The following is a 22859-nucleotide window of genomic DNA, read 5'->3' on the forward strand; positions in this document are numbered from 1 at the left end:
AATTCGACAAACGAACTAATCGACACTAACAACGTAGCCGATCGATTAAGTGTTTAAAAGATCAGCTTTCTAGTCTTTATTAATATATTAACATTAATTAATATTTGAATTTTTCTACAGCATCCGAACACTAGACAGCATACTTTGAAGTATATCAACAAGTTGATAAAAGCAATCGTTTGACGAGTTATACATGCCAGGTACTAATATAAAAACACGCACAAATACCTGATTGGTACATATATATACATAATTGCTATCTAGTGTACATGCCTTTAAGAAAAATCGATGCAATAATCGAATTAATCTGAACAACACGCTTTTTCTACTTAAGAAATTCACATTCCGTTCGCTGTGCAATGGTCGTTTCAACGAAAAATAATCTCATTCATCTCGGAGCCCGAATCATAAATCGCATAACGAAAAATCATACACTACTATTAGAAATGTTCTGCGGGCGTGTAATTTATCGATGTAGTTTATAAGTGAAAATTTTTCCCTTTTTGTAAGAAAAGAGAAAAATTATTTTTCGATATGCTTTTTACCTTTTCATACTTTTTCATCTGCTCTCTATTTTTTATATACATAAACAAGACTCGAGACGATTAGTCGTTACTTCGGCGAAACTATCTGTATAATTTATATTATTTATCATACAGAGGAAAGCGGGATAAAGTAAATGTATTATGTAAGCAATAAATTCTGCTATTGAACATTCCGTCTTGATCATTTCACGTAAACAGAAATGTGTGATCATTATCAAAATATTGTTTATTTTACAACTGCTCGTCAGAATCTTTATCCGTCTATAACTTTGTTGTACTCGTTAAACATTATTTTAATACAGGGATAGAAAAGGGGCAACAGAGGTAATTGCGGTAATTTTAGCTCCATATTATCGTAAGCGAGTCCAACGTTCGTCTCTTTCTCCGGGATCGCGGGGATCTTCGAATAACGCTGGCTGAAATGCGTCAGCAATGTGAATTTTGCGTTCATAAACTTTCCAGCGTTGATTGCCTCCGATGTCGTCGCGTGGCATTTACGTTTTGCTAATTTTTCAAGGCCGTCCTCCATCGTGGCCTCGTGAATCAACAAGTCACAATCTTGTCCCAATTGTACGAGATTTTGGGAGAACATGGTATCACCACTGGAATAGTATTTCGTTTCACTTCGAACATTATTACACGTATCAAATTGCCTTACCTATAAACAATCTTCTTGCCGTCGTTGAGAGTGATAGCGATACCAAACGAGTATTTACAGTGCATCACGTAAATTGTATTGATCTCTTTAACGTTTAACGCGTTGTAAAGCACAGACTCAATAGTCACAGGTAACTGGTGATGATTCAGATATAAATCGGAATTGCTCACTATTGTGTATTGCTGATTGATCGATTCAAACTGATCGTTGTAAAAGTTCAGCCACGATATCATAGATTTCGGTATTAGTAAATGTAACGTGTCGTTCGTTACGCGTTTTCTTCTGAGCAGTAAACCAATAAGTCCTAAGTGATGATCTGCGTGTATATGCGATACGTAAATGGCCTAAAAATAAGAGTTTATAAAAGAGTAGCTTGTATCAAATGCATGATGAATAGTATACGCACTTTAATGCTACGCATAACATCGTTGCTTTTCGAAATTCCGTAAAACCTAATTAGCTGGCCAAGAGTGCCTTCGCCACAATCTAATAACATGCTACTGTCTTCGGTAATTCGCAAAAGAATGCCACTCGTATTTCGAACTTTATTTGGTACGCTGCAACCAGTGCCTAACATCACGATCCTCGGATAATCTGGAATGTTATCCAAATTAAGTTCGGACGATTTTTTAGCAATATTCGCCTTCAATTCTTCCAGGACATTTGCGAGCGCAGGAATTTGCAGGATCTCGTCGATGTACGTTTGTGCGGGATTGTGGAATTGGGGTTTTATCAACTGCTTCGGTTCTGGTCGTATTTCGATCGTTTGCATTGCTCTACCGTGATGGATACAATCATTGTCGACCTGAAATTATTTAATACTGCAAAATGGAACATATCAATGTCGGAACGTACAATCTGTAATTTGATATCTTACCTTCTTGTCCTCCGTAAAGCAATCCTTGCTGAGCAAAGGAAATATCTCGGGATGCAACATGTTCAACATGTACTGATTTTTGTGAACAGCCTCGCTGCCCATACAAGAGTTCCCGTCATTTAAAATGATGTGTTCGGTTCCCGAAAATTTATTTAACCAATCTTGATATCGTTCACTGTTGAAAACGTTCTCGGGAGTGAAATGAAATATACAATGTACTTTATCCTCTTCGTTGGTCGATTGTTGATATTTGGAAAAAGCAGGTTGATTGACGAACGAATCTAAATATTCCTCTGTAGGGCACTCGGCAACTAAACAATTATGTTACCGTATTAATAATAATATGTCAACTAGTTGATCATAATTATTCTACTTAATGTATTAAATACCTATAAAAGTGACTTTAGGACGATCTGGGTCGCACACATCTTTACTACGAACAATTGTTCCATCTTCTTTAACAACGTTCAATCCTTTCTTCAACATTTCATAAAGAGGCCCGGGTGCTATACCGAAATCTATACATTTCTGCTGTAACAGTCTCCCACGCTTCGGATGTACCTCGCAGATGAAACACATGGTGCGTGAAATGCCTTTCATTCTTTTTTCCGTTCTCCCATCTTCCTCTTGCGTTCTCTCATCGATAACTCTTTTACCATTTACATTTGTATGATACATATTTTTAGTATACAAATCAGAACAACTTTCCTCGGCATATTTTTCAGATTTCATTATGGGAACATAAGAAACTGACATCACGTGATCATCGTACACCTTCGATCCATTGTTGAAAGGATAAGAAATCTTCAGACTTGGAAAATTGACGAACGATTTAGTTATTTCTACAAAACTGTCTATTCCTTCGGAACAGTGAATGTTCACTGCAGTCAAACCATTGTCTTGTGCTGTTAAAAGCAAGCCAGGAATCCCTCCAATATTTTTCCATGTGAGATGGGTCACAAATATATTATCTATTTTAGATAATTTACAATGATGCTCTTGGCTCAAACGCTGAGTACCTTCTCCACAGTTAAATAAATAATTCGAGTGGTCCGATATAAGGTAGAGGCAAGCTGGGATTCCTGGTGCTCCGCTCCCAATGACCTGTTTTTAAAGTACATAACTATTTCAGTTGTTCAACATTTAAAAAATGTTTAAAAATACCTTTAGTTTCGCACTGAAGTGCGATTGGAACTTTTTCAATTTCTTCTTCTGATGCATTGCTATTAGATTGTGAACGTTCGTTGATCCTACGCGTGGTTTAGATTTCACGTGTGTGCTACGAGCATTTTTTGTAACGATTTGTAAAATCCGAGTGTTACAATGAAACATCACCAAAAAAGCATAGAAAGAATTATTTATACTGAACAACGAAACGATTTTAACGGAATCAAATCGAATCTCTTACACATTCATTATATAAAAACTATTGATTCCTACATTTATATTTTCATAGTCACTACTTTTTTAGATTAAACGTAATTTTTTATTTAACCTTACTGTGCAACGTAAATATTTTTCGTCATTTATGAATTCCTCCGAATCGTTACATGAATGTTTTATTATTTATATTATTCACAACACATGTATTATTTATTAAACATTAAAAATCTCCACAACATTCTATGAATGTATCAGCACGTGTTTCCAGCCGTATATTTACAGTATATACGAGGGCTGGCTGAGACTGAGGAGGATGTCTCCTCTCCTCTCTTGCTTCGCTCCTCTACACGCATTTTTGTATATATGTACGTACGTGTATGATGCAACACGAGGGTAAATTGAAGGAAACGATTTAACTAGATTGTTGATTGAATATTTATTTTTACATATACCAAAACAGATTGATAAATACATTTAATTAATGTTTACAGCGAACGAATATCCGTGGTCTCTAAAATTACAAAGTTCTTTTATAGTTTGTAATATTTCACGTTAAAATACTTATTGCTGTGCAACAATATGAATAAATAATAAAATCGCATTAAACAAGAATTCTATACTTTACAAAATTATCTCCCTGCATAATACTTTGTCCAATTATTTATGAATAGTATTATTCATTTAAAAAACGGAACAGCTGCTGTTTGATGTAACTTCTAGCAGTCACGATTAATATAAAATACATGCGGTCATTGAAAGTTTATAACGAAAACGAGAATGAACGGTTAATAGAACTGCAATAACGTGACCATTTTTAATAAAATTGATTACGATTAATAATAAACGTAATTATTATACTCTACAGTGTGTAAAAGGAATTATTAACTAAGAAGGTCCATCATCTCGTCGCAAGACAATTTTTGTACATTTTGGTTTGAATTCGAGTTCATATTCGAACCAAACTCGTATTTGGAATTCGAATTCACGGTCGAATCGAACTGTAATTGAGTATACGGAAGATTTCCTTGGTTCATTGAATAGTTAATATTATTTCGGGGTATAACTGTATTAGGAACGTAAGTACTTCCTCTTTGATTCAACTGGATATTCATTCCTTGCGGACTGAACGTTGGATGCTGATTAGGGATCGCTGATTTCCATGTATAATCAGGCTTCGGACTCGACATGGAAAGATTCAATTGATCCAAATTTGATTTCATTAAAGTGTCAGTCAAATCTTTCACCAGAGGTTTCGCAGTTGGCTGAACGACTGTTGGCATTAACGGCGTTTGAGATTGCAGTCTCTGATGTACCTCTTGCTGCTGTATTAATCTGCAAAAAAGACACTATAGCATTTCAAGTGGCTTCTCAAAATTTTTAATTACGTACCGAAACTTATCTTCCATCGTCAACCCGTTTTCGATCTGTAGCGACTTTAAACTTGTAGTCGAATTAGAAGCAGAAACTACAGGCATTATGTTCGTATCATTGCTGGTCGCATTGATCCGTTTGTAAGCGTTCGAAGTTTGGGAAAGTTCTTGATCCAATTGTTGCGTCTCACGACGCATAGCATCTAATTGTCGCAGAGCTTCTTTGTGTTCCGACGTCACGCGATTTATCATTTCGACAACGAGGCTCGAAAGTATTTCGTATTGAGATGAACTGAAATTTTGCTCGATGCACAGTGGCAACAAGAACGGTAAAATCTTCGTCGCAAGTATCTCCTTGCTTGCTCCCAGTTTACTGTGATTCAGTAACATTCGATAAATACCTGGCAATAAACATAATCAGTTAGTTTCAATTCTGTACCGACACCTTGATCTAATTTAATACCTATGATCGCCATGAGAATCGCGGGCTCGCCTGAATGTGGAATCTCTTGAAGGAATGGTAAAACTTGATCGACGACGATCCATCGATCGAAACTAGGCAACATCTTTGCAAGGCACAGCAGACAGTTCACTCGAACGCCGAGACTTTTATTGCTTCCCTTCCCGTGTAAACAAATTTTTTTCATTCTAGGTAAAAATGCGTTTTTAATCACTGGTCCTTCGATCATCGTTATGATGTTGGGTAAAGCCGACAAGCATAATTCTTGCAATTGTTCCCAGTCGGATTCTAAAGCGCGTAACAACATCGGGACTATGTCCGTTTTTATTACTTCCGTCGTGCATAACTTTAATAGTAAATCAGCGTGTTGCATCAGTACAAGACTGATCTGTGGCGGGTCGTCTAGCGTTAAGACAGGTTTAATGTTCGGTAGAACGTATTCTCGGAATTCTTCTACAGAACACGTTTCCATTGCATAAATTATGCTAGGTAATACGAATGGAATCATCGGGGGGTTGACCAATTCCTTGTACAAAGCGGGAAGAACTCTATGAAGTATAACTCTGTGCGGTAACTGCTTCAAAAGCTGTGGCAATCCTTTGTAAAACTGGGATTTCTGTAAATTATCCCACTGGAATATTTTGTCTAAATAGTTGAGCGTCTTCACACCTATATCCATAAAGTATTCGATCTTTACGAACTGGTGAGCATCTGGTCTCAGTTCGGGATTATGGTTCAGCATTAATTTAACTGTGCCTCGAAGACTTTCCGGAATTGGAAGAAGTCTGTCGGCGATGCTCGAACTCTTGAAATTTTCTAAGAATTGCTTGCACTTCAAGAAATTTCTGTTGCATTCGTGAAGAGGTGCATTCGTCGGAGAATGTAAAACGTACGCGACCATTCCCAAGGAAAATATATCGCTCGCTGTATTAACGCTACTCGCTAGAATGCATTCTGGCGCTTGAAAATCTAAATTCGGCTGTGCCATGAACGGAGCAGTAACGTCGTACTCTGTGTACGACCATTGAGACTGTTTACCCTCTGCACTTTGATTCAGAGCACAAAAGTCGAATCCAAAAATCTTCCATGCCCCGTGACTGTTCACAATGATAGTATCTGGACACAGATTTCTGTGGAGCAGTTTAACGTCTCCGTGTAAAAATGCGAGGCCTTCTCCAAGCTGTAGAAGGCCATACTTGATTTCGACGTCGTGCAGCTTATAGTCCTTCAATGCTATGGGTAACGGTTTGGGCAAGTTATTATGATTTCCTAAGATATTAGATAAACTAGCTAATACAGGCTCGGTTGCAAACGCTAAGCTATCTCTCGATTCCTCCAACGGATGCTGAACAGTTAAAACCTGGGGATGGCGTAACTTTGTCAACTGTGCAACCCCTTTTTTCAACGTTTCTACGATCAGATCTTTTTCATTTCTCGATAATTTTTCCAAAATTCGTTTTTCAAACACGAAGATTGCAGCTTCCTGCTTTGTAGACTTCTTATAACCGCTGTAAACTTTCCACAGCAAGGATGGTCCAGCGCTCGCTATATGAGCAGTTACTTCGAATTCTCTGGTTACAGGATTACCAGGAAGAACGTTCGACAACTGAGACAAACCGTAAGCAGTATTCTGAACTGTGTTAGAAATTGTATTGCTGACAGTGTTCCGTAGCTTCGCAAGTACATCCATTTTATCTTACGATATACAGATGTTTATTTACCAATTTACAAAAAGATATGTTTCGTACGTGTCTTCTTATAAATCACACGGTTCGATAGATCATTGCTTGAATTTCAGTAATTGTTTAGTTTGCACATTTCAATCTTCTTTGTTAGTCTCACACTTATTGTTAGACCTCACCACTTGATATTAAATATTAACTTTCTATTGTACAATGAACGAATTTTCTTTAACTTCAATGGTCATATAACGATTTTATTGCAATTCTAAACAATGACAATTTTTCAACTTATAAGTTGATTTTACGTCAATTTACGTATGTATCACATTAGTTTACGCCGTTTGCGCAGGTTCTTTCTTTACTCTACTATACCGAGGAGATACTATACTAAAGGTGGCTATACTCGTGTAATCGTTGGGACATAAATTCTTTCGAGAATTTGCCTTTTGGTGGAGCACTTGTACGGGAATCAAGAAATCCCGAGCGCGAGCCCCTCAGTTCTTCTCTGTTTCGTGTATATCCAGTTAAATACGGCTATATACCAGGGATATACGTATTCAATTTCGATGGTCTGTGGTCTGTGATCTGGACGGTTTATTACAAGTGTCAGAGTCAGAACCTCGTAAGTGTATGTAACAGAAAATTGAATGCCGTTCGGAAGAACATCGAAGTAATTGGAAAATGTACAAGTATGATCTTGACGGAGTTCTAGCTTCGTCAACTGTGTCGGCGCGAAAATTGTTACGAGAAACTGAACGATCAAAGTTGAGATCACGCGTGTCACCGACGTCAAGCAATGTTTCCGACGTTCCACACAATCACAGTCGTCGATCGTAAACCGCTTAATATAACCAATCCGCATTAGCCTGTCGTGAGTCCAAATGCAAATAAAACTGATCCAAGGATGCACGCCCGATGACTGAATCAGGATTTGAAGAAACATTTACGAATTAACATTACATTCGCTCCCGAGATTGGTGTAATGATTATCAAAGCATTCGACGGTTTATACTGGATACCGAAATTTCTCATCAATAAGATCCTGATTTATTGACATAGGCGAAAGGATAATAAAGATGACGGAAAGTTTGATAAATGAATGGCTAGTTGATTGTGCAGATGTCTCGTCATCGGAACTCCACTCTTTCGCGACCACCTTGTCTCAAGACAATGAAATAGTCCGAGCACTTTACGTACTTCTAGAAGAACGTAGCAAATATAATCAGGTAACATATCTCTGAGAAACAGTTCCCATAATTTTCTACCATTTGTTATTTTAATAATAATATCATCTTTTATAGTTGGTGGATACTGTATGTGATCAATTGTATAATTTTTATCGTTCTCGTGAAACAGAATTGCAGAGGTTCACCTTGCAATTCTTACCAACGTTAGTATACATTTACTTGAATTCTGCAGCTCACGGTGACATCAAGGTAAGGCAGCAGAGTATAATTAAACGAAAATATAATTAAATATAGATCTTGTTAATATCTTCTAAGTCATGAAATGTAATTCACATGGAAATTAGTGTTACATAACACGGAACAACTATGATTCAAGATGAAATTGTATAGTAGAATATCGGTGTCATTTACTTCGTTACAGAACAAAAATTCTGAGATACGTATCAAAGAACTCTAATTGCTGTCTTTCATTATGCGCATACATTAAACTTTGGACTCTGTGTTCACCTTTTTAGTTAGCGTTTTCTTTTACAGAACTGTAGGTCTGTAGAAACGTTATTGATTGGCCTGTACAATCTAGAAATAGTAGATAAATCTGGACAACAGAAAGCAATCTCTTTTAGATTACCATCACTTGCCATGCTCTCCATTTTTCATGAGGTACGTATATCTTGTAACAAATCGACTTTATCGAATTCTGTAAGGATTCGATATCGATGTAATTATTTCCCATTCTGTAGCCTGCCAGTCTGGCACCCGCTTCTTTAACAGAGAGCGCAGTGCGCAGATTCGAGGAGTGCAACACGAAACTTGTTAGTTGGGGTCCTTTACAACAAGTCGAAACGTTAAATGCGCAGAACAGGTTAAAAGTAATGACCGCTCTCCTTTTTATTTACAACCAGCAACTCGGTTATATAAGCAAATTCGCCCTGGAACAATTGTGCAAAGTAGCCACTAAGTAAGAGCGAGATCGATTGTTTTTGTAGAGTCTGTGAAAACGTGATAGTCATATGAATAATTTATCGTAGACTTGTCACTCAAGGCTTCATGAAACCGGGACATCATCAGCGATCCTCGTACGGAAGCGAATCCAGTTTCGTTCCGAGACTTTTACCGCGCATACCAGTCTCCAGTCAATTTCTTCTTGAGTTTGTACACGCTGTATATTTCGCTATGTGAGTAATATGCTGGTGAAGGATGGGTACTAGGGATGTATGTTCTGTGAAGGCTATTAATAATAGAAAGTAACATATATTGGCAGGTATAATGACTGTTGGTATTTAGGAACACAAGCAGTGGAGGATATCCATAATCGTGCATGTTATGAGACGTATCCAGACGTTATGCTAGTCACAAATGCCATACGCAACTCTGCAAGCACTGGATCGTCAGGTAGTATAATAACGAATTACGAACGAAAGGCTGCAGCCTGTTATACGAGTACTTAATTCAATAATTATTTGGTTCAGGTCAACCGAGCGAAGGGTCGATAGGTATTAGCGTTGCGTTATCACCAGCGACCGCCACCGCGACGGTATCTAAATCAATGATTACAAACGCCTCGTTCCGGACGAAAAAGCTACCAGGTACATCTTCCATTAACACTTACACTATACTCATAAGTATTGTCGGAGTGTAATCTGCTTAATTGAACGGTCAGATGTTTCAATGAGTATTTGTTTTAATTTTTTTATTGGAACGATGACAACGTCGATATTCAATTGGATAATTTATAAATATTCAGCATGTCAAGTTTTGTATAGCAATATTCGTTTAGTGTGCACTGAGATATATGCATAACGCTAAAGATAACGAACGAATATTAGAAACCAGAGGTAAAGGGAAAATACGCATGAGTATGATGTGTGTAGGCGTGTAGGTAGGAAATTAAGTAAAGAAATATGATATGACGGTCGGATAGTACTTGTAGTTGTTCTTGAACAAGTGTACTTTAGTCGATACTTTTAAGCTAGCGTAGATGTACAGCTAATTAGATGTACGAGAGATCCTAAAAATCGTGTACGTTTCGAGCACACGGAACACACTTGTGCTAAAACTTTTGAACAATAAGTAACAAAGTAGATATTATAAGTCAGTAGATTAAGCAAATTGCATTGGTTGCAAACGTGTGTGTCGCTAGACGATCTGGACGCGAAGTTATTTGAGGATGAAGCGAACGCTACTCAACTTGAAAACGAACAGCAACCGACAGTATCCAACCCCGTGAAGCGGTTCCCTTGGCATAGGAAGCAAGCACTTCCGATCGACGAAGATACCAGAATGAGAAAAGGCAGTTCTTCCTCATTGGATATGTCCCGACGAGGAAGCGTGTGTAGTAATCAAAATTCGCCTATCAGATCCTCGCCTAAACGAAACAAAGAGCATTCAAAGAAAAATACGTGTGAGAAAAGCGAAGATCAGAATACTAAAGTGAATCCTAAAGCGAGAAAGGAACAGAGAGAGCACGCTGATTTCATTCAGGCTGAGAATAAAATTGGTCCCGGTTCGCACTTGTATAGCGTGTTGGAGGAACAGTTTCTAGGGGAAGTGATTCACGAATCGATGGATAATTCGTATTCGGAAGGGAATAAATCGATTGGTTTTCATACGACTGCTGCTCTGTCAACAAACACATGGTATTAGTGATTCAGTTTTCAGCACTCTAGGATCACTAAACATTTATCTAAAACAAATCTCTCGAGCAAATACGAAAGAAAGAACACGCGGCTAGTTAGCTGTTACACTATCGTAACATTGCCATTGATTAGCAATTTGTGCATTTATCGATGAATTCGTTTCAGAGGAACCTCCATTCTTACGAGAAAAAAGATTCTTGCATAAATTATTGTGTATATCCAAATGCATATGATGGGAAAGCTGCATGCAGTTTCGGCACGTTTATCTCACCGAAGATAGCGAATTTTGCCATCACCCAGGTTTACACCCATCCTCCCCTCATACACCCCGATAGCTCTACTACTTACTGCTTAAGTTGGTTCGTTTCTCTTCGCAACGCAGTACTTAAATTGAAAGTCTTTGTGAATATTGTTAGTATTCATTCACAATAAGCATGAATCATTTCATTCACGTTGCGATACACGTGTGTCTAACCGGTATAAATGGCGTGTAGTATGAATAAAAAGCTTTATGTATAATAATTTTTACTACTTATTGCTTCACGTGAGACATCGCAACTTTTGCATCTTATTATTACAGTATTTTGATCTCTTCTCTTAAATGCATTTCTCTTATGTGATTAATGAGACATTCTTGTGCTTTTCATTTGTTTAGATGATATACCGATTCAAGAAATGAAAGATGATTCCGGTGGCGAAGGTAAGAGTAATCTTGTATCGATCACGGAAGAGGAAACGATAGAACCGAACAGAATTGGTTCGATGAGACAATCGAAGGATCAAAAGACTGCGTCGAAAATCACGAATTTCCCAGTACTTGGAAAGAAACCACGGGATGGTAAGACGTCTAAGAACGTTCACATTACCTTGTCCGAAAAGGAAAAGAAGCTCGGGTCTCAGGCGACGTCGAAGGAGAGCATCAAAGGTAGTTCCTCAATGTTAAATAGTGAATCGACAGAGATCGATGGTAATGTTAATGGGTGTTCAGCAAGGAAAAAGAATAATAGTGTAGAAAATAATTCAGTCGCAGTAGATAATAATGTTCCATTGATGGACGGCGATCGCCTTGCTCTAGGCGGGGACATAGATAATACTAATATGGAAACTTCTATTAATATAAGAACACATAATGAAACGGAACAACTGACTTCGTCTATACAGGTCAGTTCTGTCTAAGTTAATGCAGTTGGATTTATAAAATCAAGATAACAAGACAATAGTAATGGACTATATTGAACAATTGCAAACAGTTGTGTTACAAATTCTTTTTTATCCCTCGTTTAATTACACGAGTACTTGTGCATTTTCTTTGATTTTAAGAAACTATACAAAGCGTTTTATGCGTATCATCTTCAGAAATGTAATATTAAATCGGGCGTGGTCCATTACTATAATGATCTCTACGGCTAGTTGAGAATAAAAGAAAAACTAATAAAAAAAGTAATGGGGAAGGGAACAATAAGCTAAAATTGTATACTTTCCTTTAATAATGTTGAAACAACGTCATTATATATAAATGTAAAAATACATTTATATTGTCTTGAAATATTTTTGCTTGTAACTCTTCAGAGATTTTAATTGTTAAAAAAACGATAGATCGTCTATTGAACCAACATTTTATTTAAAACACAAAATGTACTTATACACATACTTTCCTAAAGTTATGTTAATCATTAAATTAAATCGTGTTTCTCTTCGCGCTTGGATTATTTAATTTTTTGTAGTAGTTGCATTAATTCATTGGCAATGTTCAAAAATATTCTTAAAATAAACGACGGATAGTGGCTAGTAACTAAAAGCGGGCCAATAATTTCGTTCTGTACGCTAGAAATTGATTGAAAGGGTTTGTATAGTTTCATAAAAATAATATATTTTATTACACCTTCAAAAGTCAGCCACTCTGTGGAGAAAATCCAGAGTGGCTGGTTGGCGCTTTAAAGTAGAAAAGAGAAATTAGATGAATCGTAACTTTCCTAACAATGATATTTTCTATAACATCTTTAACATCTATCTACATAGAGTTGCCCGTAATTTATGTTTAGATAACGATGTGTTTTTTTTTTTACATATAAATTTCTAAACGATAAATGTTTTTTATCTCTCACTATCACGTCTGTAAATGACGATTTTAAAATAATTTGTATAAGCGTGTTTTTCCACAACTTTAATATTAAGAGACCTAAGGTCTTTCAATTTATACTTTTGATTATACTTCTTAATTTATAAAATTGGAAATACACAGAGACAAGAGTTTGAAGCTAAATAAATCTTTGCAAGTCTAACAGTACATCAGAATTAGATATCAGAATTGGCATTTGCTTGAAAAGACTGCATTACATTATCGGTTTGACGAAGAGAAAAAAGAAAAGTATACTGCGATGTTTCGTGTTTTAATTATTCAAGAGTGTTTAATGAGGTATTAATACGAATGTTAATATTAAATCAAAAGAAGCGAAAGAGGAAATAATATGAACGTGTGTTTGAAGCAATCATTTAATTATTGTGATTTCTAAAAATTATTATAAATAATCCTAAATTCAGTCTATCGACTAATAGATGAAAGAAGGCTGATTTGTATCGTACTCCCTTAAAAGGATGTAACTTTGCGTAGTACTACTGTCTTTGTGAAAATTGAATGTACATCAAGATCCATTTATAGTTAGGTAATTTATATAACGAAAGACCCGTCTTAATTAATCAAGTTCTTCGATTAGAACATTCAACTTGTCCCTGTGCGTATATTTGCAATTATTATTAATACAATGTACAATACTTTTTTTAATTGAAAATATTTTTATTTTTATTTCTCTTTTATTACTAAAAAGAAGTGCAAATGTATGTTTGTATATTTCTTTTAGTATTGCGAGCAGTCATTTACGTATCTTTTATCAAGTAAGACTTCGATGAAACCGAATGAATTAACACACTTTCTAATAATTTATAGATAGTATACTGTTGCGAAACAAATACGGAAAGGAAGAATAGTTTTGTACATTATTTGAACGTTCTACATTAATCGATACCGGAGACACAGAAACCTTAATTAGGTAGATTAATTTATGTAGAGGGGAGCCAGGATTTAGTTTTCTGTATCACTGCCATGATAGTGTAATTTAATCAAGTAAAAATTGTATTTGACGACCTGTGTTTCATAAGTTCGCCTGATTATATACTTATATAATTGTATTTAAACATGATAAAACTTATAAACTTAAACGAACAAGAAACAATACGAATTGTAAGTATTAACGAATTGCAGGGAGAGAACATTTAACTAATAAAGAGTGATAAGTTAAAGAGTCACTGAATTTATCAAAAGAATAATAACGATAGTAATAATTGTACAGAAGACGAAGAGAACGGGGAATTGGTAAATATGTAAGAACTGTAAACATCTAATGTACATTTTAGAGTATTCCACAGTTCGCTCTTCTCTGTATATTTGACGAAAACCAGAACTCTCTTGTGCACTTAGTTCTGTCATATATACAGATATTAGAAAATTCTTGCATACGAAAATAATATGTACATAGTGTACACCACGGGTTTAATAGAAATGATGGAGAAATATCAATGTACTCATATAGAATATAAAACAATAATCTACAGTATCTTCTATGTATATGTGCAAATTATACGAAATTATCGTGATTGGGTTTGTATAGTTTCATAAAAATAATATATTTTATTACACCTTCAAAAGTCAGCCACTCTGTGGAGAAAATCCAGAGTGGCTGGTTGGCGCTTTAAAGTAGAAAAGAGAAATTAGATGAATCGTAACTTTCCTAACAATGATATTTTCTATAACATCTTTAACATCTATCTACATAGAGTTGCCCGTAATTTATGTTTAGATAACGATGTGTTTTTTTTTTTACATATAAATTTCTAAACGATAAATGTTTTTTATCTCTCACTATCACGTCTGTAAATGACGATTTTAAAATAATTTGTATAAGCGTGTTTTTCCACAACTTTAATATTAAGAGACCTAAGGTCTTTCAATTTATACTTTTGATTATACTTCTTAATTTATAAAATTGGAAATACACAGAGACAAGAGTTTGAAGCTAAATAAATCTTTGCAAGTCTAACAGTACATCAGAATTAGATATCAGAATTGGCATTTGCTTGAAAAGACTGCATTACATTATCGGTTTGACGAAGAGAAAAAAGAAAAGTATACTGCGATGTTTCGTGTTTTAATTATTCAAGAGTGTTTAATGAGGTATTAATACGAATGTTAATATTAAATCAAAAGAAGCGAAAGAGGAAATAATATGAACGTGTGTTTGAAGCAATCATTTAATTATTGTGATTTCTAAAAATTATTATAAATAATCCTAAATTCAGTCTATCGACTAATAGATGAAAGAAGGCTGATTTGTATCGTACTCCCTTAAAAGGATGTAACTTTGCGTAGTACTACTGTCTTTGTGAAAATTGAATGTACATCAAGATCCATTTATAGTTAGGTAATTTATATAACGAAAGACCCGTCTTAATTAATCAAGTTCTTCGATTAGAACATTCAACTTGTCCCTGTGCGTATATTTGCAATTATTATTAATACAATGTACAATACTTTTTTTAATTGAAAATATTTTTATTTTTATTTCTCTTTTATTACTAAAAAGAAGTGCAAATGTATGTTTGTATATTTCTTTTAGTATTGCGAGCAGTCATTTACGTATCTTTTATCAAGTAAGACTTCGATGAAACCGAATGAATTAACACACTTTCTAATAATTTATAGATAGTATACTGTTGCGAAACAAATACGGAAAGGAAGAATAGTTTTGTACATTATTTGAACGTTCTACATTAATCGATACCGGAGACACAGAAACCTTAATTAGGTAGATTAATTTATGTAGAGGGGAGCCAGGATTTAGTTTTCTGTATCACTGCCATGATAGTGTAATTTAATCAAGTAAAAATTGTATTTGACGACCTGTGTTTCATAAGTTCGCCTGATTATATACTTATATAATTGTATTTAAACATGATAAAACTTATAAACTTAAACGAACAAGAAACAATACGAATTGTAAGTATTAACGAATTGCAGGGAGAGAACATTTAACTAATAAAGAGTGATAAGTTAAAGAGTCACTGAATTTATCAAAAGAATAATAACGATAGTAATAATTGTACAGAAGACGAAGAGAACGGGGAATTGGTAAATATGTAAGAACTGTAAACATCTAATGTACATTTTAGAGTATTCCACAGTTCGCTCTTCTCTGTATATTTGACGAAAACCAGAACTCTCTTGTGCACTTAGTTCTGTCATATATACAGATATTAGAAAATTCTTGCATACGAAAATAATATGTACATAGTGTACACCACGGGTTTAATAGAAATGATGGAGAAATATCAATGTACTCATATAGAATATAAAACAATAATCTACAGTATCTTCTATGTATATGTGCAAATTATACGAAATTATCGTGATTTATGTATGTATATGGTATAAATATTGTATATTATTTTAACTTATGACTATATTGTTAGAGCTTGTTATATTGTTAAAGCTGTCAATATGTAAATAATATATAAACTTTATTGCACGGGAGACATGATTGAGTTTATTGATGATACATTTAATTTTAATTATGCCAAAGCGTAACCAAATTAAATTCATAACTCTACATGGTTGAAACTACTAAGTACATTCCAAATAAGGATATCGATTTGAATGCAAGTTTATAATACATAAATTGAATTAGGTGCTGGTATTGAAAACTGGATACATAAATTGAATTAAGTGCTGGATTTGAAAAACTGTTTCAGCAAATGTACAAGACCTTGAGAATCGAATGATCGAGCGTCTAACAGTTAATTGTGTCTTATAGGAAATCGCTTATAATTACGAGGTCTATAATTGAAATTATTATTGGTATAATGGAAGCAATAAAAAGTATTAAAATAAACTAAGAGAAGAAACCTTAATAATTATCTCTTTCATAAATGCTCTACCGTTGCATTTTATGTATCTATTAGCGTTAATCTGTACTTCGCACTTATTAAGTTATGCAATAAATATAATATTTAGATGAACGACAAGAGAATGTTGTTGACACTCATCATCAAATGAAAAGACATTCTGTGTTTTTAAGAATTTAATTCCGACATTAGTTACTAATAACGGACGATGATTTAAAAAATGTTACCTCACGTATGTTACACACATATACCCTTCAACATTTCGCGTCTTCTATTCCTTTGTTAACTGATCACGCAAAGTTTTTTCCTGTTAGTACAAAGAAAATCAAAATTACATTTACTTAATCAGTATCTCCGTTACAAATAAAAAACGACAACCGTTAACAAATGTATATATCTGATTCTAATAAAACTCACAGTTGAGATCTCATTGTCATACAATTCTTGATAATTCTTTAACAACACTGCAGTCTCTCCTTCCAATTCCTTTACTGCGCTTTTCATTCTATTCAATTTTGAACAATCTTCATCTTGTTCCATTTGAACTGTCTTCAACCGTTCTTCGTTTAATTTCTTATCGCTGCGAGTAAAAATTGTTTAAACTTTACATAGAATCTTAACGATCATGCACTGAAGTAATTAAATACCAGATACCTCAATAACTGATCACGCGAAACGCGCAAAGGAGATAGAATTTTCTCGCACTGCGCGTAAACTTCGTCTATGTCGTATTCTTTGCGCTGAGCTTGAGTTTCTAATTTTTTCTGAAAATCTATAATATCCTTCTTAAGAACATCAACTTGTTTCTTAACTCCATCTTCTTGGACACTTAGCATCCTAAAAAAAATAATGCAAATTGATGCCTGAAACTTTAACGGACGTTTCCGTGAACAGTCGCATGATTACTTTAATTGATCGTATATGTCTCGAACTTCAGACAGCTTCTCCAATTTTTCGTGAATAAAATTCAATTTATTCTTTTGTTGTTCAATCAACTGCAGCTTATCGTGCAATGCTTCTACCATCGTTTCACGTTCTTTCATCTTGGTACTTTGCTGTTCCTCCAATTCGAACAACCGTTTTTCATACTCTTCAGGAGATGTAATAATTTGTGATTTCAATTCTACTATCGATTTAGTTAACTACAATTAAATATAGCAATTTGTACATGATCCAGTAAAAAAGATTCAGTTTAACATATGAACGTTGACTCACTTCTGCAATCTGTGTCTTGTAAGTTCCAGAACGTTCCATTACTTCTTGCTTCTTCTTTGCTGCATCCGAGATCTGTACAATTAACGATTCATCTTCCTTGCTATTCTTTTCAATTGTATTTCTTACTTTTTGAATCTCAGCGATCAACTAAAGACAGTAGGAATTATATTTAATATTAACGATATAATTAGTAGTGAAGTCATTTGAAAACAATACCGTTTCTTTCACTGACAATTGCTTTGCCACGTGCAATGCTTTTTCATTTTTAGTTTCTAATATTTTTTCTTTCTTATCCAGGATTTCATCCAGCATTTTTACTCTGTTCTTAAGTTCATCAAGCCGATGTCCAATTTCCGATTCTTTACTATTTACGTATAGTATAAAATTTGCTAACAATTTCGCCTGTTTGCGTATTTTCTTCGTACCTGAATGCTAAAATCATACTTTACGTCCTATCGATGTAGTCTGTATATCGTCAACTTTTTACTGCATAACAATAAATATACCTGGACTGGTGATATCAGTAATGCACAGATCTTTCAAGAATATTCGATTACATAGTTGAACCATAACTGTGTGTAAATTTATCAGATTAATTATATCTGAATCTTCAGAGTACAACATTATTTCGTGCTGTTCCATTGTTGGCTGTGAATAGAAAATAAAATCCGTTAGGGCTGGAAAGTTAAAGAAATAAGTGATCAGTCTCCAGGATTCTTACTCTATCAATCATGTTAATGTCGACGTGAAATCTTTTTAGGAAGGTATGAATCAGATTGACAACAAATTCCTCTGTTGGATTTTTTAAATCATTCATACTTGATGGAAGATTTGATTCAGTTAAAATATTGTGCACATGTTCGAGATCCAAATCCATTTTGCAGCTGTAATAATTTCCCACTTGCCAATCCGTATAATCAAAGAGAAAGTCGAAAGACTGTTATAACTTTGCAGTCGTTTGCACGCTTTGCACGACAGTTTAGATTTGAACGCATTCAAACATGATACGCATGCGTGATTAATTCTTGTGACAAATTTTCATGTATTCGAGGATGAATTTTGAAGAAATCTTTTGATTACGATGTAATAAGTGATCAATAATAAGTTTGATCAAATATTTTATACGAAAATACAACTATGTATCTCAATTTCTTCACGCAACTATATTAAACTTATCGCCAAGTTCTAATAATAATGTTGTCCATTTTTGCAATAAGTTTACTGATCAACACATGATTATATATAATTATAATGATCATTACATTGATCAACCGAGACATGAATCGTCAATAAACATTCAATGTGAGAAAGGTTTGAGGGTTTGAGATACATTGGTACCACTGAATGAATCGTAAGCAATCGTAAAGCACGACCAGAACTTCTACAATCTACATATGATAGGCTACGTCACCAAAGAGTTTGTAGAGTTTTCGTGTCACATATTTTCCATTTAACAATTTTTGAGGAACATTCATTTTGATGTTCTGTATTCCTTCAGATCAAGTGACTTAAGAAGTTTCCAGAGCGAAAATGGGATCTTCTCACAGTATCGAAATACCCGGAGGTGGAACAGAAGGTTATCATGTATTGAGGGTAAAGGAACTTGTCAAAATATTTCATTTTTATGCCGCTTCAATCCCAACGAACTCTGATTTCGATTTATTATGTATCGTAGATTAACCGTAACTCGATAAAAAAGAAATGAATGAATTCTTATTATTTTGCAATAATTCGATCCTTATTTCATAATTGAAACAGGTACAGGAAGGTTCTCCAGGTCAAAAGGCTGGACTCGAAGCATTCTTCGATTTTATAGTAGCTATTGGAAATACTCGTTTGGTAGGGTCCTAATTTTGTTTCTTTAATTGGTGTCATGTGACACACTAAACTTTAGCTCGAGTACAGAGTTAAAACATTGCTCTATTCTGACAGGATCAAGACAATGATACTTTGAAAGAACTCCTCAAGAATGGTGTCGATAAAAAATTAGCACTTACCGTATATAGCAGTAAAACACAGTCTGTGAGGCAAACTGTTGTAGTACCAAGTTTGACATGGGGTGGACAGGGTCTCCTTGGTGTAAGCGTGAGGTTTTGTTCCTTTGAAGGTTCTAATGAAAACGTTTGGCATGTACTTGTAAGTATAAATGCAGTTTGTTCATAAGAAACATTGTGTAAAAAATTATTGACGAATTATCGTTCAAATTTTGCAGGAAGTGCATCCATCTTCTCCTGCCGAAGTAGCGGGCTTACGGCCATTTACAGATTATATCATTGGTGCTGATTCTCCTTTACACGAGTCCGAGAATTTATTTAGTTTGATAGAATCACACGAATCCCGATCTTTAAAGCTGTATGTATATAACACGGATGACGATTCTTGCAGAGAAATAATGATTACACCCAATCATAATTGGGGTGGAGAAGGAAGGTAATTGCAATTCGTTTATTCCTTGAAGAACCACATCTTAAAGTATTACCATTACATTTGATTGTAGTTTGGGTTGCGGAATTGGATATGGATATCTGCATAGAATACCCATCAGGAATATTCAAGAGCACAAATCCAATAATTCCTACATGGTAGATATTGAACTACTGATGGTTACGCGAAGTCGTTCCGAAACGATTCACATAACAAACTCTAGTTTCATGTTTTCAGAGTAACATTAAGCCCACGATTGCGACTACAATTCCGAGTACGACACCAATTATGATTCCGGACCCGAGCCAGATTACGTGCACCGTGCCAACAAGCGTCACGGCTGGAAGTAATATAGTTACGAACATACCGCCTGGTTTTTCTATTCCATCAAATTACATCACGACGCAAGGTAGCGGCACTAAATCGGAACTTGAAGCCGTTACATCGATGCAACCTCCTACGTATGCGCAAAGTTCGCAAACGTACTATGCTCCTCAACTGAATCCGGCTACTATTGGAGGATCCACTACTACTAATTCCATACCTTACACTGTGCCTAATCAGAATGTTATTAACACATCGTGTGGTGAGTGTACATAAAAAAATCGTAACGTTCGTACAAGAGATTACAGCGATATCCTTTTGCTGTTCAGGTAATGATTTCGGGGCACATCCACACAATACGATGCCAAACATACCCGGCATGCCGACCACTCCGCCTTTGCCAACTTTTACTACAATATCATTGAACGAAACAGCCAACGTCCAGCATACCGGAACGCCCAAAGATTTTACGAATGTACAGAGTACTGTACCACCGCCTGTACAATTTAACGTGCCTCAGTCTCATATGGTGACAACGCCAATATCGTTGCCCGGCATGCCACCCATTACAGTTAGCGCGAGTCTGCCTCAGAATACATCTTTCTATTCGCCTGTATTTCAACAACAGAATGAATTAATCAGCGTCAACACAGTGCCCGTACCTACAGTACCAACAACGCAGTAAACGCTATGTTATTCCTACTGAAAATATTTGTTTTATAACAAGGTACATGTGAAGAATAAAAGTAAAACATGACGTATAAATAATCCATTGCAAATATATATATATATTGTATCATTGAACTTCGCGCATTTATACTTCATTACTTATTTCAAACGTGATGTATAGAAATTTTCCAACACAACGCGGACAAATTATATAATTCTGTACATAGATAAGGATCGAACTAAACCAATTAAGAGTAATGAAGAAGTATTAAATCATTGTTCTACGTTTCTTATACTTTTAGTTCTTTAAACTCTAAAATTTTACTTGATGACTCCAATTTTACATATAGGCGATCATATTACACAATTTATCTTTATTGTATAAGATTAAAATTTNTAATGAAATAAAACTTGTGTACTAATATCAAATATAAAAGGCTTCTTGATGTATATGAATATTCTAAGTGAATAGGAGGCATACTTTTGTTTTGCATGATCATTAAACATTATTTATTGCAGATCATACATATCGTTACTCACTCAAAATGCTATTATACAAACTGATGTGGTATAATAGATAAATTTTGCTGTAGTAATTAAAAATGCTAGTTCGTAATATGTACATAATTTTGGCAGTGTTTAAATGATTATTTCTGTATAGCCTAATTCCTCGTCGCTTGGAAGAGTAATCTTTGCTGGGTCTACAAGATTCTTATCGATCAATGGTAGACCATTTTCTTCCCTATAACGAAGCTGGATATATGCTTCTCGTTGAGCCCAATCTCGGAGTAAGGGATCTGGTATATAAGCTACTCCAAGTGCCCCGAATACTAGGCATATGCTGACCAGGACGAAGAATGATACATGCATAGCTTGACGGTCAAACTTCTTGTCCGTATAATGGAATCCGTAACTGACCCATGGTTTTTCCGCAGTATACGGTTGATCTGCTTTTTCGACTTTCTGAATGGGCGAATCGCTGCGAGACGCCGCACTACACATTTTAATATCTTTCGGTGTTAGAAACTTCAACTTGCTTTTGATTCCTTGGGAACGAGCGAGTCGTAGTAGAGTTGACATACTTTCTTTCACGAATAATCTGTTTGTTAATTAATTACACAAATTTATTATTTACACCTGTATGTGCTCGTTAATTTATGATTAATCGCCACTATTTTCTACGCAGAGCTTTTATACCTGCTGCACCGAAATTAGGTAATCGTATGTCGTATACACACACGTATACGTATAAAGCATGGATGACGACCAATCTTGCAGGTTAAAAAATTACATCTATATACAACAGCTGATCGTTCGAGCTGATTATATTTAACAGAAACTTCTCGCACATTATTAAAAAATTTGTTTCTAAATTTTTTAGTGCTTCCTCATTCGGAAATTCAATTTAGGAAACAGTAAAATTCAATTCTTTGGCTTCGTTTATATCGATCATTTCTAAGGGAATAACGCTAGA

General features: G+C 35.0%; 6 protein-coding genes across 10 annotated transcripts; 2 read left to right on the top strand and 4 right to left on the bottom strand.

The window, feature by feature from the left end:
* Positions 1 to 689: 689 nt before the first annotated feature.
* RNaseZ (ribonuclease Z) lies at positions 690 to 3788 on the bottom strand. Of its 2 annotated transcripts, XM_018037013.2 has the most exons (7): positions 3581 to 3788; positions 3245 to 3359; positions 2470 to 3184; positions 2081 to 2391; positions 1610 to 2008; positions 1204 to 1547; positions 690 to 1147 (listed from the first exon to the last, which is right to left on the bottom strand). In XM_018037013.2, the coding sequence occupies exons 1-7, from the start codon at positions 3604 to 3606 to the stop codon at positions 799 to 801; spliced, it is 2259 nt and encodes a 752-aa protein (XP_017892502.1). In that variant the 5' UTR covers positions 3607 to 3788; the 3' UTR covers positions 690 to 798. The 2 variants fall into 2 exon arrangements, with proteins under 2 accessions (XP_017892502.1, XP_017892501.1); XM_018037012.2 differs by lacking the exon at positions 3581 to 3788 and having other exon boundaries at positions 3245 to 3564.
* A 92-nt stretch (positions 3789 to 3880) lies between these two features.
* On the bottom strand, positions 3881 to 7312 carry LOC108632428 (SCY1-like protein 2). The gene is made up of 3 exons (XM_018037011.2): positions 5297 to 7312; positions 4853 to 5234; positions 3881 to 4795 (listed from the first exon to the last, which is right to left on the bottom strand). The coding sequence occupies exons 1-3, from the start codon at positions 6981 to 6983 to the stop codon at positions 4345 to 4347; spliced, it is 2520 nt and encodes an 839-aa protein (XP_017892500.1). The 5' UTR covers positions 6984 to 7312; the 3' UTR covers positions 3881 to 4344.
* Positions 7313 to 7498: 186 nt separating this feature from the next.
* Positions 7499 to 14095, top strand: Hyccin (PI4KA lipid kinase complex subunit hyccin). Of its 4 annotated transcripts, XR_003390069.1 has the most exons (10): positions 7499 to 8201; positions 8277 to 8411; positions 8697 to 8822; positions 8903 to 9120; positions 9191 to 9337; positions 9424 to 9554; positions 9632 to 9748; positions 10303 to 10798; positions 10964 to 11157; positions 11454 to 11545. XR_003390069.1 is itself a non-coding variant. In XM_018037024.2 (9 exons), coding segments are annotated over exons 1-9 (1521 nt in total). In that variant the 5' UTR covers positions 7499 to 8051; the 3' UTR covers positions 11455 to 11541. The 4 variants fall into 4 exon arrangements, 2 of the variants coding, with proteins under 2 accessions (XP_017892513.1, XP_017892512.1); XR_003390068.1 differs by having other exon boundaries at positions 10303 to 11157; XM_018037024.2 differs by lacking the exon at positions 10964 to 11157 and having other exon boundaries at positions 11454 to 11541.
* Positions 14096 to 16959: 2864 nt separating this feature from the next.
* LOC108632436 (autophagy-related protein 23) lies at positions 16960 to 19279 on the bottom strand. Its single transcript, XM_018037025.2, has 8 exons — positions 18690 to 19279; positions 18475 to 18616; positions 18185 to 18393; positions 17969 to 18115; positions 17660 to 17895; positions 17408 to 17590; positions 17171 to 17333; positions 16960 to 17060 (listed from the first exon to the last, which is right to left on the bottom strand). The coding sequence occupies exons 1-8, from the start codon at positions 18843 to 18845 to the stop codon at positions 17025 to 17027; spliced, it is 1272 nt and encodes a 423-aa protein (XP_017892514.1). The 5' UTR covers positions 18846 to 19279; the 3' UTR covers positions 16960 to 17024.
* A 1-nt stretch (position 19280) lies between these two features.
* Grasp65 (Golgi reassembly-stacking protein 2) lies at positions 19281 to 21673 on the top strand. Its single transcript, XM_018036825.2, has 8 exons — positions 19281 to 19385; positions 19467 to 19561; positions 19727 to 19807; positions 19901 to 20104; positions 20181 to 20398; positions 20466 to 20550; positions 20630 to 20978; positions 21046 to 21673. The coding sequence occupies exons 2-8, from the start codon at positions 19499 to 19501 to the stop codon at positions 21399 to 21401; spliced, it is 1356 nt and encodes a 451-aa protein (XP_017892314.1). The 5' UTR covers positions 19281 to 19385; positions 19467 to 19498; the 3' UTR covers positions 21402 to 21673.
* A 193-nt stretch (positions 21674 to 21866) lies between these two features.
* On the bottom strand, positions 21867 to 22845 carry NP15.6 (NADH dehydrogenase [ubiquinone] 1 beta subcomplex subunit NP15.6). Its single transcript, XM_018036832.2, has 2 exons — positions 22583 to 22845; positions 21867 to 22484 (listed from the first exon to the last, which is right to left on the bottom strand). The coding sequence occupies exon 2, from the start codon at positions 22463 to 22465 to the stop codon at positions 22025 to 22027; it is 441 nt and encodes a 146-aa protein (XP_017892321.1). The 5' UTR covers positions 22466 to 22484; positions 22583 to 22845; the 3' UTR covers positions 21867 to 22024.
* Between the last annotated feature and the right edge of the window lie 14 nt (positions 22846 to 22859).

This window comes from Ceratina calcarata, unplaced genomic scaffold (genome assembly GCF_001652005.2).
Source record: "Ceratina calcarata isolate Rehan_Ccalc_2016 unplaced genomic scaffold, ASM165200v1 scaffold154.2, whole genome shotgun sequence".
Lineage (NCBI taxonomy): Eukaryota > Metazoa > Arthropoda > Insecta > Hymenoptera > Apidae > Ceratina > Ceratina calcarata.

What these genes read in the sequence shown, in the direction of transcription:
- Grasp65 (XM_018036825.2), top strand. Translation starts at nt 19,499, where the DNA reads ATGGGATCTTCTCACAGTATCGAAATACCCGGAGGTGGAACAGAAGGT. An exon ending in CTATTGGAAATACTCGTTTG is followed by an intron (nt 19,808 to 19,900) that starts GTAGGGTCCTAA and finishes CTATTCTGACAG; the next exon opens with GATCAAGACAATGATACTTT. An exon ending in AATCCAATAATTCCTACATG is followed by an intron (nt 20,551 to 20,629) that starts GTAGATATTGAA and finishes TCATGTTTTCAG; the next exon opens with AGTAACATTAAGCCCACGAT.
- RNaseZ (XM_018037012.2), bottom strand. Translation starts at nt 3,412, where the DNA reads ATGTTTCATTGTAACACTCGGATTTTACAAATCGTTACAAAAAATGCT. An exon ending in TCCTAAAGTCACTTTTATAG is followed by an intron (nt 2,392 to 2,469) that starts GTATTTAATACA and finishes ATAATTGTTTAG; the next exon opens with TTGCCGAGTGCCCTACAGAG. An exon ending in ATGTTATGCGTAGCATTAAA is followed by an intron (nt 1,548 to 1,609) that starts GTGCGTATACTA and finishes TCTTATTTTTAG; the next exon opens with GCCATTTACGTATCGCATAT.
- LOC108632436 (XM_018037025.2), bottom strand. Translation starts at nt 18,845, where the DNA reads ATGGATTTGGATCTCGAACATGTGCACAATATTTTAACTGAATCAAAT. An exon ending in TCGCGTGATCAGTTATTGAG is followed by an intron (nt 17,334 to 17,407) that starts GTATCTGGTATT and finishes TTTTACTCGCAG; the next exon opens with CGATAAGAAATTAAACGAAG. An exon ending in ATGACAATGAGATCTCAACT is followed by an intron (nt 17,061 to 17,170) that starts GTGAGTTTTATT and finishes TTGTACTAACAG; the next exon opens with GAAAAAACTTTGCGTGATCA.
- Hyccin (XM_018037023.2), top strand. Translation starts at nt 8,052, where the DNA reads ATGACGGAAAGTTTGATAAATGAATGGCTAGTTGATTGTGCAGATGTC. An exon ending in TGCTCTCCATTTTTCATGAG is followed by an intron (nt 8,823 to 8,902) that starts GTACGTATATCT and finishes CCCATTCTGTAG; the next exon opens with CCTGCCAGTCTGGCACCCGC. An exon ending in CACGCTGTATATTTCGCTAT is followed by an intron (nt 9,338 to 9,423) that starts GTGAGTAATATG and finishes ATATATTGGCAG; the next exon opens with GTATAATGACTGTTGGTATT.
- LOC108632428 (XM_018037011.2), bottom strand. Translation starts at nt 6,983, where the DNA reads ATGGATGTACTTGCGAAGCTACGGAACACTGTCAGCAATACAATTTCT. An exon ending in GATTCTCATGGCGATCATAG is followed by an intron (nt 5,235 to 5,296) that starts GTATTAAATTAG and finishes GTTTATTGCCAG; the next exon opens with GTATTTATCGAATGTTACTG. An exon ending in ACGATGGAAGATAAGTTTCG is followed by an intron (nt 4,796 to 4,852) that starts GTACGTAATTAA and finishes TCTTTTTTGCAG; the next exon opens with ATTAATACAGCAGCAAGAGG.
- NP15.6 (XM_018036832.2), bottom strand. Translation starts at nt 22,465, where the DNA reads ATGTCAACTCTACTACGACTCGCTCGTTCCCAAGGAATCAAAAGCAAG.